This window comes from Capra hircus, chromosome 29, assembly GCF_001704415.2.
Source record: "Capra hircus breed San Clemente chromosome 29, ASM170441v1, whole genome shotgun sequence".
Taxonomy (NCBI): Eukaryota; Metazoa; Chordata; class Mammalia; order Artiodactyla; family Bovidae; genus Capra; species Capra hircus.
In genome coordinates this window covers 37697960-37712327 of record NC_030836.1, presented here as the reverse complement: position 1 = coordinate 37712327, position 14368 = coordinate 37697960, and the positions used below count along the sequence as shown (strand labels likewise).

At 43.8% G+C, this 14368-nt stretch overlaps 1 protein-coding gene across 2 annotated transcripts; it reads left to right on the top strand.

The window, feature by feature from the left end:
• Positions 333–9304, top strand: LOC102170120 (pregnancy-associated glycoprotein 6). Of its 2 annotated transcripts, XM_018043227.1 has the most exons (9): positions 333–385; positions 1577–1727; positions 2703–2820; positions 2919–3037; positions 4232–4425; positions 5348–5464; positions 7137–7278; positions 7366–7464; positions 9155–9304. In XM_018043227.1, exons 1-9 carry the CDS (start codon positions 333–335, stop codon positions 9302–9304), a joined length of 1143 nt encoding a protein of 380 aa, XP_017898716.1. The 2 variants fall into 2 exon arrangements, with proteins under 2 accessions (XP_017898716.1, XP_017898717.1); XM_018043228.1 differs by lacking the exon at positions 5348–5464.

Genomic DNA, 14368 nt, shown 5'->3' with positions numbered 1-14368 from the left:
CATGGTGTTCTTAGCAGTTTTTTCTCCATGTAGGCAACGTTCTCTGTCTTCTTAGATGTCCATGCAGATCAGTTTGATTTTCCAGCCAAGCTTCAAGGTAGAGATTACAGTTCAATTCTCTGTATTTTGAGAAGCTTCAAAGGCCACTGACCAAGTACACTGATCAAAGTAAAGATTTAATCAAAAGCTTTGTGGTTTTTTTTTTTCAGATCTTTTAGTGGCCTAAAGGGGAAAACTCGGGTAGGTCAGAGCATATATAACTAGGGGCTCCTGGTCACCACTACAAGCTAAGAACCCAAACTTCCCTGAGTACTTGAATGCAGGAAAGAAGCATGAAGTGGCTTGTGCTCCTTGGGCTAGTGTCCATCTCAGAGTGCATGGTCAAGTAAGTATGGGGACTGTAAGTCTCATCATATTCCTTTCTCGAATTTTTCTTTGCATCTGATTATTTTTCCACCCGTCAGGTTCAGAAGGGAATTAAATATATCCCTAAGAGTCTTAAAGCTCCACTCTTACTTATTGATAAGTAACTTGCTATAGGAACTGTGGATCCCAAGGTCTTGGTTGGGTTGCACAAATCTTGGGGTCCAGTCATGTCATGACCTATTGAAAATGCAACTCCTTGTAACAGTTCAGTGCACAGTCTATGCAGATGTTAATGTGGTCCTGAGGAAGAGCACTGTCTACATTTTATTCGACATGTCCTCTTTTTTCCCTGTCTACTTCAGTGTATATACGCTTATGTCTGCATCTTTGTATCACTGTCATTTATCTCTCCATCCTTTGGAAGTCACAGGGAGTGTATTTCACTTTGTGTTATTTTCTTTTAATTTTTCGTTTGACTTGTCCTTCCTTCTCAAACCTTTGAATTTCCCTTACTTGTTTCCTATATCTTGGATTGTTCCTTCAATTCTCTCTTCTTTGTCAACTTGGAGAAAGATGCACTGTTCTATATACACTGTTTTATATCTGACAAGCAGTGTGACCACAGCCAACTCAGAAACCTCCTCCATTTCAAATTGCTACTTTGTAAAAGAGGATGAGCCCCTCTTCTACCTACACCCTTGAGGTTTTATGAGAAAGAATGAGTGAGATGGAAACACTAATGATAATGGCTGTCATTGTTGAGACTGGAAAATCCCCTGGAGAAAGAAATGGCAATCCACTCCAGTATTCTTGCCTGGAAAATCCCATGGATGGAGGTGCCTGGTAGGCTACAGTCCATGTGGTCGCAAGGAGTTGGACACGACTGAATGACTCCACTTTCACTTTATATACATCACTTCTCTTATCCCCAAGATATCCTATTTGGAGTGTTTATATTGTTACATTCTACCTTTTTACTGAAGGGGAGACTGAGACATCACATGGTCATATGGCTTACCCAAGATTGCAGAACAGAACCAGTATTGAAATCTATGTCTTTGCCACAGTATATGCATAAAATTCTGATAATAATGTGCCTCATAAAAATGATTAGAAAATACACAGGGCCAATACAATGACAGTTATATCTTAACACTGACATCTAATTGTAGCATCTTCTTTGTTTTGTTTGTCAAATGCTCGGTGAAAGAATACCTCTAAGGAGAGTGAAGACCATGAGAAATACCATCAGTGAAAAAAACATGCTGAACAATTTCCTGAAGGAGCATGCTTACAGACTATCCCAGATTTCTTTTCGTGGCTCAAATCTAACTATTCACCCGCTGGGAAACACCAAGGATGTGAGTATTTTGGGAGGATGGTGCTCCAAAGCGCCCCCTGGTGCTCTAGCCTAGCACTGAGGCTCGTTTGGAGGTGCCAGGTGGGATGATGGGGATGGGTTTCCTGCAGGAGGCAGGGACACTGGAAAACAGGGACCCCCAACCAGAGGAGAAGGCAGTCTCATCCTCAACTGTTGGTCTTTGTGACTGGGCCTGGCAATTACCAGGTGGCAGGTAAATATCCATTTCTGTGTCAAAGATGTGTCATTAGTTTGAGGGCGATTGTTCCTTCTGAACTAAGTGAGCTCCTCAGTTATAGGTAAAGAGTGAACCATCACTGATCAAAAGGTAGAACCAACTGCAGAGCAATTGTGAATCCCCAGGCAGAGAAATTCAGTTTCCACAGATGCAAGAATGATAGCACTAAAAAGTTACTGAACCTGTATTCCATGTATGGCCATAAGAATCACTGTGGTTACTGTTTTTAGATTAGACAAAGGGCTTATTTTGTCTTCAAGAATGCCCATGCCAGCCTGAGAGATAGGCAAAGAGTAAATACATGTCAAATGAAAGGGTCACCTGTGTGGTGTTGACTGGATGTGGTCTGAGTTTGGAGGGAGTGGCTGGGGTTGATCAAGAAGGACCTCCTGGAGAAGCGGGTGCTAAAGCTGGGTTTGAAGAGACTACAGAGCTTCTCAAATGAAGGCACCAGGACTTCCCTGGGTGTCCAGTGGTCCTGGAGGCCCGGTGTTTTTGCCTATGGGATTCCCATGAAGGAGGAACCACAGCAACACCTAGGCATAGAGTCAACATCCTGCATATAATGTAGCACAGGAAAAATATATCAAATGCAGATACCTCTGTGACCAAAGTCTGTGAGCTGCACGGTGATTAGAAAGTAATCTCAAGAGATATGTGACACCCAGAGGGAGGCAGCAGTTTGGGAATAGAGGGTAGCCAGTTCTGCACTAACCCACTCCCTGCATTTCCCTGTAGTTGGTCTACCTGGGTAACATCACCATTGGAACACCCCCTCAGGAATTCCAGGTTATCTTTGACACAGGCTCATCTGACTTGTGGGTGCCCTCCAACTTTTGTGCCATTGAAGCCTGTTGTGAGTACAGACACCCCGTACCCGGACCATCCTTCACTTGCCCTGCCACTCTGTTTCCATCCTTGGCACCAGATGACACTCATCTCTTGTGTCTACAGCTCTACACACTAGGTTCAGACATCTTCAGTCTTCCACCTTCCGGCCTACCAATAGGACCTTCAGCATCACCTACGGATGTGGAACAGTGAAAGGAATTGTTGTTCATGACACAGTTCGGGTAACAGTACAACATATGCTGAGTCAGGACTGGCTATGGAGTGACTACTGCTTGCAAAACAGATGCAGGACCATCTGGCAGGACCCTTCCAAGCCCAACTCCCATAGATATTGGCCATCTTATCCACAGGATCATGTCTCTGGGGAGGCAGTGCCTGTGATGACACACAAACGAACAGATTAGCTAACCCAGAGAGTGGTTTGAGGTGTGGACTTGCAGCTCCTCTGCCCATGAGCAATTCAAGGTTCATTTTGCTGGGAGCCAAAAAAAAAAAAAAAAGGATAAAAGCACCCACTTTTATATTCACAGACTGTTCCAGGCACTTTCAGGTGATAACTGGTTTAATCCTGCAACAACCCCACACAGCAGTTACTCTGATTAGCTCATGAGACATATGAGGAAACTGAGATGTAGACAGCAAGGTCCTTGCTGAGGGCACACACGTGGTTAAAGTGGAGTTAGGATGGCTTTTCAAGACTGAATATGCTGTGGGGTGTTTGTAGACAGGATAAAACTGATCTGAGGACCTTGGGAGCAGTCAAGGTATCCAGAGTGAGAAACTGGTCGCCTGAGAAGTCAAGGGGACTGATAAATGATTTCTCACTCTAGAGGACCCTTGAGAGTCTAATAAAACTATGGCCCGCCTCCCCCAAAATACTTGAGTAGTTCTTCTCTCACTTTTCTCTCATACACACTAACAGGAATATACACATATCCCCAAAAGTGGTTTCCATAGGCAGTAATTTCATAGAGCCCTGCAAGCAAGATTGTGTTTTTGACTTCTGTCTTCCTGGACAGATGCAGAATCCACAGTACATTACAGAGAATGCAGTCCATTCCTGTCATTAGGTCACAGTGATGCCAAAGAGAGGGCTCTCTTGCTCTTGATTGCTTTGTCCATAAGGTGGCACCAATGGGACCTGGCCTGACTCTTGGTTGCCCCACCTGTACAGAAGCCACGAGGCCAAAATGACTCACTCAGGTGGTGTTTTTCAGAGGGGCAGAGGTTATAAAATTCACAGCCTCTCTCAAATCGAACCCAAATTCCCCTCCCAGCTTGATTTCACTGTCTGTCGGCCACCGAAGACAGAGCCCAGCCTCAGCTCTTCTCTGAGGATCTAATGGCAATGCATCCAGCCCAGTCCTAGCCCCACTTCACGTATCTGTAAGTGGGAACACTCTTCTTTCCCACAGATTGGGGACCTTGTGAGCACTGACCAGCCGTTCGGTCTAAGCACGGCAGAATACGGGTTTAGGCGTACACCTTTTGATGGTGTCTTGGGCTTGAACTATCCCAGCATATCCTCTTCTGGAGCAATCCCCATCTTTGACAAGCTGAAGAATGAAGGTGCCATTTCTGAGCCTGTTTTTGCCTTCTACTTGAGCAAGTAAGTCTGAGATGGACAATCCCTTTCACCAAATTAGCTGTAAGATTCTTTCAGTTACACAAAAATTATAGAACACTTGATAAAGAAGTATCCTGAGAGATAATCTAACCCAGGATAACTATGGACCCAGGACCCCACCTGGCTTCACCCCTGGCTTTTAGAAATAAAAGTTTATTGGAACACAAGCCTACTCCTGGGCTCAAGACCAGTAATTTGTCTAGGGAGGTGAGTGAGCAGGAAGGCTAATGGAAGGCCACAGGAAACAAGTTGAAGGAAAAGGCATCAGGATTTGCTTATGAATTTGATAAGGAAGGAAGGAGAAGGATGGTGGATGTCTTTCCTTCCTCATTAGCATTTCACTGGGAGCCCAGGACCAGCTACCCAATTTGTAGGAGCCAGTGAGAAACGAAAGAGTAGGACACAAAAGTGTGGGACCCCTTGTTCAAGAAATATGAGGCATTTCAAGACAGGGAGAGCAGAGGTTGGGTCCCTTCTGAGTTTGGGGCCCTTTTGGCAGTAGAGGTCACAGGCCAGTGAAGCCAAATCTGGGTGACCTGAACCAATACCCTTAGAACTCCCAGGCCTTGATTTTCCTGAAAAATGACAAGGTAGACAAGGGGAAAGCCCAAACACTTCAGCACCCTGTCCTCTGAGGGTGTCTGAGCACTCAGGTGGCTGGAGGTCCAAGATGTCTTCAGAAGACATAGTGGGTGGAGCCCATCCAAGTGGGTTCAGCTTCTAACCTCTCTGCTGCTCTTTAGCCAGTAACAGACCTCAGTCTGGATCTCAATCTCTCCTAGACTCGATTTCTGCATCTGTACGTGGGGACCTTATTAGGGCCTTGATGGGTGGACAAGCACAGCTCTCAGACAGTGCTGTTGTTACCGTCCTCCAAGGATCACCCCCTCATTTCTGTCTACAGAGACGGGCAGGAGGGCAGTGTGGTGATGTTTGGTGGGGTGGACCACCGCTACTACAAGGGAGAGCTCAACTGGGTACCATTGATCCCAGAGGGCAACTGGATGGTACACATGGACCGGTAAGCCTCTCCCTCTGAGGGTCAGCCCAAGTGATGCTCCCACTACTGTACATGGACACAGGCAGACACACACAAATGCATTCTCAGACACATAGTCCCACAAACATATACACCACTCACAATGACATAGACAGACACACAGAAACATGGAAACACACAAGCAGACACATAAAAACATACACAGCAACACATAAAAACATGCATAGCTAGTCAGGGACGCACAAGCACACACAAAGAAACATGCAAATACAGATAGAAACAAACACACAAGCACAGAGATACACAAAGAACCCATGAGTTCATAATCCCCAGGCCTTCTGAGCATAGCTCTGATCAGGGTCCTAAAAGGCACCAGAGAGGTCTGTGTAGCTGGCAGAAGACTGCACCCACTGTGCTTTGAGTTGGGGAGCATGGTTAGAGGACTCCACAGTGTGGTGAACAGAGGATCAGGGAGAATTTCTCCAGCCTGAACAGAGTTACGATAAGATGACCGACTGTCCAGGGCTACCTAGGACATAGGAAATTCTCAGGACAGATAAATGTCTGTTTAAAAACAGGGACAGTCCTGATAAAATGGGGACAACTTGTCTTCTCAGGGAGCAGCTACCCAGCAGTGGAGAGAAGTTGCCTGCAGTCTTAAGACGTGAAAGCAACTAATAGAAAAGACATGCCAAGTTCTTGGGCACACGTGCGACAGGGGCTATTACAGAGGATCAGGAAGGTGAGATCCAGGAGTGACCTGAGGACAAGAGGCATAATTGAAAGGATTCTGTGTGATACCCTCAGGCAAATGTTGACCTGTCCTTTGGAGTTTCTATGGGCTGGTCACGTATTTCCTGGCCGGGGTCTCAGGGTCTGAGCTGATTGTAGGAGCAGTGCTGAGAGACACCCTCTCCCAGAGAAGCCCCTCTCTCCCCCTACGATGAGAATCTGCTGCCCCTGCGAATTTCCATCTTCACTCTGTGTGCTAGTTGTTATTTGTTCCCCACCAGATACAGCTCTCTGGAGGTTACTTATTGTTTTCTTAGTTTTCATACACTCATTGAACAGACAATATTGGGCATCCACTGTGTGTGAGGCTCTTTAGGGAGGCAAGGAGCATAAAACTCCCCCTCACATCTAAGAAGGCAGATATACATGAAGTGACTTGCCCACATAGTGAATTGTGACTTTGGTACATGCTAGACATGAGGAGGAGAAGGCAATGGCAACTCACTCCAGTACTCTTGCCTGGACAATCCCAGGGATGGCAGAGTCTGGTGGGCTGCCCTCTATGAGGTCACACAGAGTCGGATATGACTGAAGTGAGTTAGCAGCTGTAGCAGCAGCAGACATGAAGAAGGTTCTACAGAGACTGACAGGAGACTCATAAACACCAGGGGAAAGACTTCCCAAAAACAATAAAATTAAGCTGGAATCTGGAAGATGAGAAGAAATTTGCTAGTCAAAGTGCAGTGGAGTCTTCTAGGAAGGAAGACCAGATTGGGTCAAGGTACAAAAGATCCTGGTATATTCAAGTACTGCATTCAAGGATGTCAAGAAAGGTACTGTGTCGAGAGCAAAGGAAAAGAGGGCAAGAGACCAAGGGCTGTTTAGGAGACAGATGGGAAGAGGACAATTCTGGGGAGGCTCAGAGTGACCTTGATGCCCACTTTCTTCCTTTGTCTCTCAGCATCACCATTGAAAGAAACGTTATTGCTTGTTCTGCTGGTTGCAAGGCCGTTGTTGACACCGGGGCACCATTCATCGAAGGCCCCAAATCACAGGTTGATAACATGCAGAAGCTCATCGGCGCCAGGCCACGGGGTTCCAAGGTGAAGGGTCATGCCCCAGGGTCACTCCCAGTCTCCACACACAACAAGGATCACCAGTGTCAACCTCTCACCCTCTCTCTCTAACAGTACTACGTTCCATGTTCTGCGGTCAATACCCTGCCCTCTATTATCTTCACCATCAACAGCATCAACTACACAGTGCCAGGTGGAGCCTACATCATCAAGGTGAGGGGACAATACTGAGGGTTGGTTTTCAAGCTGGAGCTTGCAGGAAAGGAACCCTTGGGCTGCTGCTGGGATGCAGGCGCCCTCTGGAGGCCATGTCAAACCATTGCAGATGCTGCTGAGCCCTGTGGCTGGGCCAGTGACTCCCACAAAACCAATCACTTGAGAGTTAAGGGCCGTGTGGGACACTGATCTTCCTGAAATAAATGTAGAGAGGCCTCACCATATGACATGGTGGGAGTCAAGGAGAGGGGAACACTGAGGTCCTCAGTCCTCAAAGAGCTTCAATTCAATCTGAACCCTTAGGTGCATGAGCATGAAATTCAGCACTAGCAGTCCCTGAAATAGGCCATGTTACAAGGAGAATGGCTGGGGACAGTCCCAGTGTGATGTCCCAGCATACATTAACAGGCTCCCTTCCCTTCTCAAGGTTTTCATGGTTTGGATGATAAATTACATGGTCAGCCTTGTTCTCGGCTGTATCTTCCCCTTGCTCCGGCCAGGTGCCTCCTTTGTGAGTTCGAGTACCCAGCAACTCTGTGGGGAGGTTGGATGCTAATGTGAATAAAGGGTGCACTGTGACTGCTCAGCCGTGGCACAGGGTGGAGGCTTCATGTCAGCACCATAGGGAGTTCAGCAGGCTGATGGGCTCAAAGAAGGTTTTGAGGAAGAGGGAATTTCAGGAATTCTAAAATTACAAACTCATTGAGCCATATGGAGGGTTGCTTGATTCTAGGCAAAACTGCACTGGATTCCATGCAAATGGCATCTCAAGATGATCTGCATTGGGGCACTGGGGATTTACGAGGGGTGATGAAGGCTACGGATAGACCAGTGGGGATGGGTAACAAGAGTATGTTACCCAACCAAGCCTGGAGTGGCCAGAGAGGGTGAGTGTGGGCTGAAGGAGGCTTCGAAGTGTCCTGAGTTAAAGCTTCAAGAAAGTGTTGTGGGCACTGCTCTATTTAAGATGGATAACCAACAACAAGTTGCTGTGTAGTACAGGGGACTCTGCTCAGTTATATGACAGCCTGGATGTGAGGGGTGTCTTTGGGACCAGGATACCCAGATACATATGGTTGAGTCCCTTTACTGTCCATCTGAAACTCAGAATATTGTTAATCAGCTCTACTCAAATACAATATAAAGTTTTTAAATAAAGTGCAGATTATGGGGATGCAGGAGGAGAACCAGCATTCTCTGCAGAGAAAACAAGGAGGAAGAGTCAGAAGGAAAGAAATAGGGAGTGAGGAGAGCTATGGACACATTTGTTCTTTTTGAAAAAAAAAACATTATTTTGAAATGTGGATAATCTTCATTGTGGCATTAAGTTCTGCTGCACAGCAGTGACTCAGTTATACACATAAAAATATATTTTAAAATTCTTTTTCATGTGATTTATCACTGAATGTTGAATATAGTTCCTTATGCTCTACAGTAGGACTTTGTTGTTTTTCATTCCTCTATTTCCCCAACTCCCAGTCCTCCCCTCCCCCACACCCTTCCTCATGGCAACCTCATGTCTTGGCCCTCTTTGACTGATGAACTCTCATATCCCCTGCTGCTGAGAAATCCCCTAGATACTTACCAAAAGAGGGAAATAAAACAAAGAATTGTGCTGAGTCTGGATATTGGAGGGAGTCACCGGTAAGGGCTCATGCTGACTGGTGTGTGTTTATGATTCCCCCAGAATCCTAGAGGTCGCTGCTATACCACCTTTAAAGAGAACCAATGGAGTCCATCTACAGAGATCTGGATCCTGGGTGATGTCTTTCTGAGGCTGTATTTCTCAGTCTTTGATCGAGGACATGACAGGATTGGCCTCGCACGGGCAGTATAAATGCTTGGAGTGGTTCAGGAATCAATAAGGCCGCTCCTAACACACTTACTTCACACTTGGGCACTGCTGCCCAGGATGCTGGTGAACTGTGTTTGATAGTCTGCACAGCCTATTCTCAGTAAAGAATAAAGGGTATCACTCTTAATGGTGCTGAAACAAATGGTTGCCTCCGTTTTTTTTTTTTTTTTTTTGTCTGGGAGTGCAGTATCTAGAACAAAATCTGAATCAAAATTGAGAGGAGCCCTCCTCCACCTGCCTTCAAGGAAAAGGGGGACTCATTGAAATGATTATGGGAATCGAGGATACAAGAATCAGAGCAAATACAAAGATCTCTGTGACTGGATCCAAGAAATCAGAAGTCATCAGTTCTCTCTTTTTCTCCCTTGGCCTTTCCCTTCCCTCTTCTTTGATGGTCTTAGCCTGACAACTTTCTTCCTTAAGGCTTCTACACCTAGTGACAAAGTCCAAGCTACCTGCCCTAGGGTTTTATATCCTGAAGGCATTTCCTAGTAAAGAAAGAAGCTGGGAGCCATTAGAGTTCAAGGGTATTCTCTGAATGATGTAACTCAGTTCACATGCACAGCCCTAGATCAGCCATCCTGGCAGGGCCAAGTGGTCCTATGATGGGCTTTATGTGGTCATTGGCCCTGACCTAGCAGCACACATGATTGTCAATTTCCTTCAAAACTACATGACGAAGCTGGGGAGAGGCAGCCCCAAGGATAGCGACTGGGGGATGGTCTAGGCCATGGAAGAGTTTGTGATGTCCCACCAACTCTACCACCTCCTCGTTCAGAGGAATTATAAGGGGTAATGAAACAGACTCTCTTCATCCCATCTCAGATGATTTTATCTCTGGACTTCTCTTCCAGGGGATTTTGGGTGAGGTACTTCATGCAGAGCTGGTTCCCTCTTGTTCCCACTCCTCAGTCACAAGCTCTCTGCCAGATATACCTGCTCTGTCCTTTCTAGGCCTACTTGGTAAGTGGTGACCCCAGTAGATCGCTGAGCCATCTCCCATCTCCAGGGCCCAGAATATCCCTTCCTTGGCTTCCAATGCTGCTGTGAAGAATGAAACGCATGTATTGGGGGACCCAGGGTACACAGAGCCTTCTGCCTTTCTGAGCTTCCTCCATGGGCGGAGCTACAAACTATTTGCTTGGAGCTGCCATGGTCAGGCAATTTTGCAATGGAAGCATCCATTCTTTACACCTGGAGACCCTCAGTAGATGCCTCAGCTAAGACAGCAGTGGTCAGAGGTTGATTTCCTTTCAGATTGACTGGTTTGATCTCCTTGTTGTATAAGGGACTCTCAAGAATCTTCTCAAGCACCAAAGTTCAAAAGCTCAGTTCTTTGGCATTCACCCTTTCGTATGGTCCAGATTGCACATCTGTACATGATTACTGGAAAACGATAGCTGTGACGCTGCAGACCTCTGTAGCAAAGTGAGTCTCTGCTTTTTAATACACTGTACAGGTTTTTCATAGCCTTTCTTCCTTCCAAGGAGCAAGTGTCTTTTAATTTTGTGGCTGCAGTCAAGGTCCGTAATGATTCTGGAGCCCAAGAAAATAAAATCTGCCACTGTTTCCACTTCTCCCTCATCTATATGTCATGAAGTAGTGGGACTGGATGCCATGAATGTTGAGTATCTTTTGGTAAATATTTTTTTGAATGTTGAGTTTTAAGTAAGCTTTATTCATCTCCCCTCCTTATCAATTGGTCTTTAGTTGTTTGCTTTCTGCTATTAGGGTGGTGTCATCTTCATATCTGTGGATGTTGATATTTCTCCCAGCAGTTTTGATTCCATCTTGGGATTTATGCAGTCCAGGATATCGAATGATCTTTCCTACATACAAGTTCAATGATCAGAGTGACAATGTATACCTTGTCATGTTCCTTTCCCAATTTTAAATCTTTTATTTGTTCTATGTCTGATTCTAACTGCCACTTTTTGACCTCCATACAGACTTTCAGGAGACAGGTAAGGTGATCTGCTACTCCCATTCTCTTAAGAATTTTCCACAGTTTGTTGTGGTCCACACAGTGAAAGGCTTTAGCATAGTCAGTGAAGCAGATGCAGATGTTTGCCTGGAATCCACTTGGTTTCTCTATGATCCACTGGATGTTGGCAATTTTATCTCTAGTTCCTTAAACCAGTTTGTACATCTGGAAGTTCTCACTTCATGTATTGTGAAGTTTAGCTTGCAGGATTTGAGCATTACCTTGTTAGCAAGTGAGATGAGCACAATTGCATGATAGGTTGAACATTCTTGGGAATTGCCTTTCTTTTGGATTGGAATGAAAACTGACCTTTTCCAGAATGGTGGCCACTGCTGCATTTTCCAAATTTGCTGCCACATTGAATGCAACACTGTTACAACCTCATTCTTTAGGATGTTTTAAACAGCTCAGCTGGAATTCCATCACCTCCACTAGCTTTGCTTGTAGTGATACTTCCTAAGATCCAGTTGACGTTGTGCTCTAGTATATCTGGCTTTACATAAGTGACCCCAAAATCATCTATATCCAGGTCATTATGATAATTTTTGTATAGTTTTTCTATGCATTCTTGCTACCTCTTCTTAATCTCATCTGCTTCTGTTAGGTCTTTGACTTTTCTGTCCTTTACTGTGCCCATCTTGCATGAAGTATTCCTATGGTATCTCCAATTTTCCGGAAGAGATATATAATCTTTACAATTTGTTATTTTCCTCTAATTCTTACACTTTTCACTTATGAAGACTTTCTTATTTCTCCTTGCTATTCTCTGGGAGTCTGCATTTCATTGGGTATATCTTTCCCTTTCTTGTTTGCTGTTCGCTTCTCTTCTTTTCTCAGCTGTTTTCAAGGCCTCCTCAGGAACCGCTTTGCATTCTCACATTTGTTTTTCTTGGGGGTGGTTTTTGCCACCACTTCTCATACAACGTTACACTCCATCCATAGTTCTTCAGGCTACCAGACCTAATCCCTTGAATCTATTTTTCATCTCCACTGTATAATCATAAGGGATTTGATTTAGGTCATAGCTTAATGGCCTAGTGGTTTTCCTTACTTTCTTCAATTGAAGCCTGAATATTGCTTGCTTCTGCGTACGCAATAGTGCCAGATGACCTCCACTCCCTGTTGGTATGGAACAAAAAACACAATTTGAGGACTATACAGTGGAAGTCAGAAATAGATTTAAGGGAGAAATCTGATAGACAGAGTGCCTGATGAACTACGGATGGAAATTCATGACATTGTGTGCATGTACCACAGCTTTCTTATCCAAATTTTATTTATTTATTTTTTATTATGGGGAAATTAACAATAACACAAGAATTGTGGGAGACTTTAATATCCCACTCACAATTATGGATAGATCAACTAAACAAAAATAACGAGGGAACACAAACTTTAAATAATACAATAGCCCAATTAGACCTAATTGATATGTATAGGACATTTCACCCACAAAACAACGAGTTTCACCATTTTTGCAAGTGCACATAGAACCTTCTCTGGAATAGATCACATGCTGGGCCATAAATCTAGCCTTGGCAAATTCAAAATAATTGAAATAATTCCAAACATCTTTTCTGGTCACAATGCAGTAAGATTAGATGTCAATTACAGGAGAAAAACTATTAAAAATTCCAACATATGGAGGCTGAACAGCACGCTGCTGAATAACCAACAATCCAAGAAGAAATAAAAAAGGAAATTAAAATATGCCTAGAAACAAATAAAAGTGAAAACCCGAAAACTATGGAAAACTGTAAAAGCAGTGTTAAGAGGAAAGTTCATATAAATACAGCCTTACCTCAAGAACAGAAAAAAGTCAAATAAATAACCTAACTCTACACCTAAAGCCACTGGAAAAGGAAGAAATGAAGCACTCCAGAGTTAGTAGAAAGAAAGAAAACTTAAAAAGTAGGGCATTAATAAATGCAAAAGAAACAAAGGAGACCATAAGAAAAATCAACAAAGCCAAAACCTGGTTCTTTGAGAGGATAAATAAAATTGACAAACCATTAGTTTGTCATAAAGAAACAAAGAGAGAAGAATCAAATCAACAAAATTAGAAATGAAAATGGAGAGATCACAACAGACAACACGGAAATACAGAGGATCATAAGAGACTACTCTCAGCAACTATATGCCAATAAAACAGACAACTTGGAAGAAATGGACAAATTCTTCAAAAAATAACTTTCCAAAACTGAACCAGGAAGAAATAGAAAATTTTAACAGACCCATTACAAGCACAGAAATTGAAACTGTAATCAGATCTTCCAGCAAACAAAAGCCCAGGACCAGATGGCTTCACAGCTGAATTCTACCAAAAATTTAGGGAAGAGCTAATACCTATCCTACTCAAACTCTTTCAGAAAATTGCAGATGAAGAGAAACTACCAAACTCATTCAATGAGGCCACCATCACCCTAATACCAAAATCAAACAAAGATGCCATATATAGGCCAATATCACTGATGATCATAGATGCAAAAATCCTTAACAAAACTCTAGCAAACAGAATCCAACAACATATTAAAAAGATCATACATCATGACCAAGTGGGCTTTAACCCAGGGATGCAAGGATTCTTCACTATCTGCAAATCAATCAACATAATAATACACCACATTAACAAATTGAAAGATAAGAACCATATGATAATCTCAATAGATGCAGAGAAAGCCTTTGACAAAATTCAACATCCATTTATGATAAAGCCTTCTAATAAGCAGGAATAGAAGGAACATACTTCAACATAACAAAAGCTATATATGACAAACCCACAGCACACATTATCCTCAATGGTGAAACAATGAAAGCATTTCCCCTAAAGTCAGGCATAAGACAAGGGTGCCCCCTGTCATCATTACTGTTAAACATAATTTTTGAAGTATTGGCCACAGCAATCAGAGCAGAAAAAAGAAAGAAAACAATCCAGACTGGAAAAGAAGGAAAACTCTCACTGTTTGCAGATGACATGATCGTCTACAAAGAAAACCCTAAAGACTCCACCAGAAAATTACTAGAGCTAATCAACGCATATAGTAAAGTTGCAGGATATAAAA

What these genes read in the sequence shown, in the direction of transcription:
- LOC102170120 (XM_018043227.1), top strand. Translation starts at nt 333, where the DNA reads ATGAAGTGGCTTGTGCTCCTTGGGCTAGTGTCCATCTCAGAGTGCATG. An exon ending in ATCTCAGAGTGCATGGTCAA is followed by an intron (nt 386 to 1,576) that starts GTAAGTATGGGG and finishes GCTCGGTGAAAG; the next exon opens with AATACCTCTAAGGAGAGTGA. An exon ending in CGCTGGGAAACACCAAGGAT is followed by an intron (nt 1,728 to 2,702) that starts GTGAGTATTTTG and finishes ATTTCCCTGTAG; the next exon opens with TTGGTCTACCTGGGTAACAT.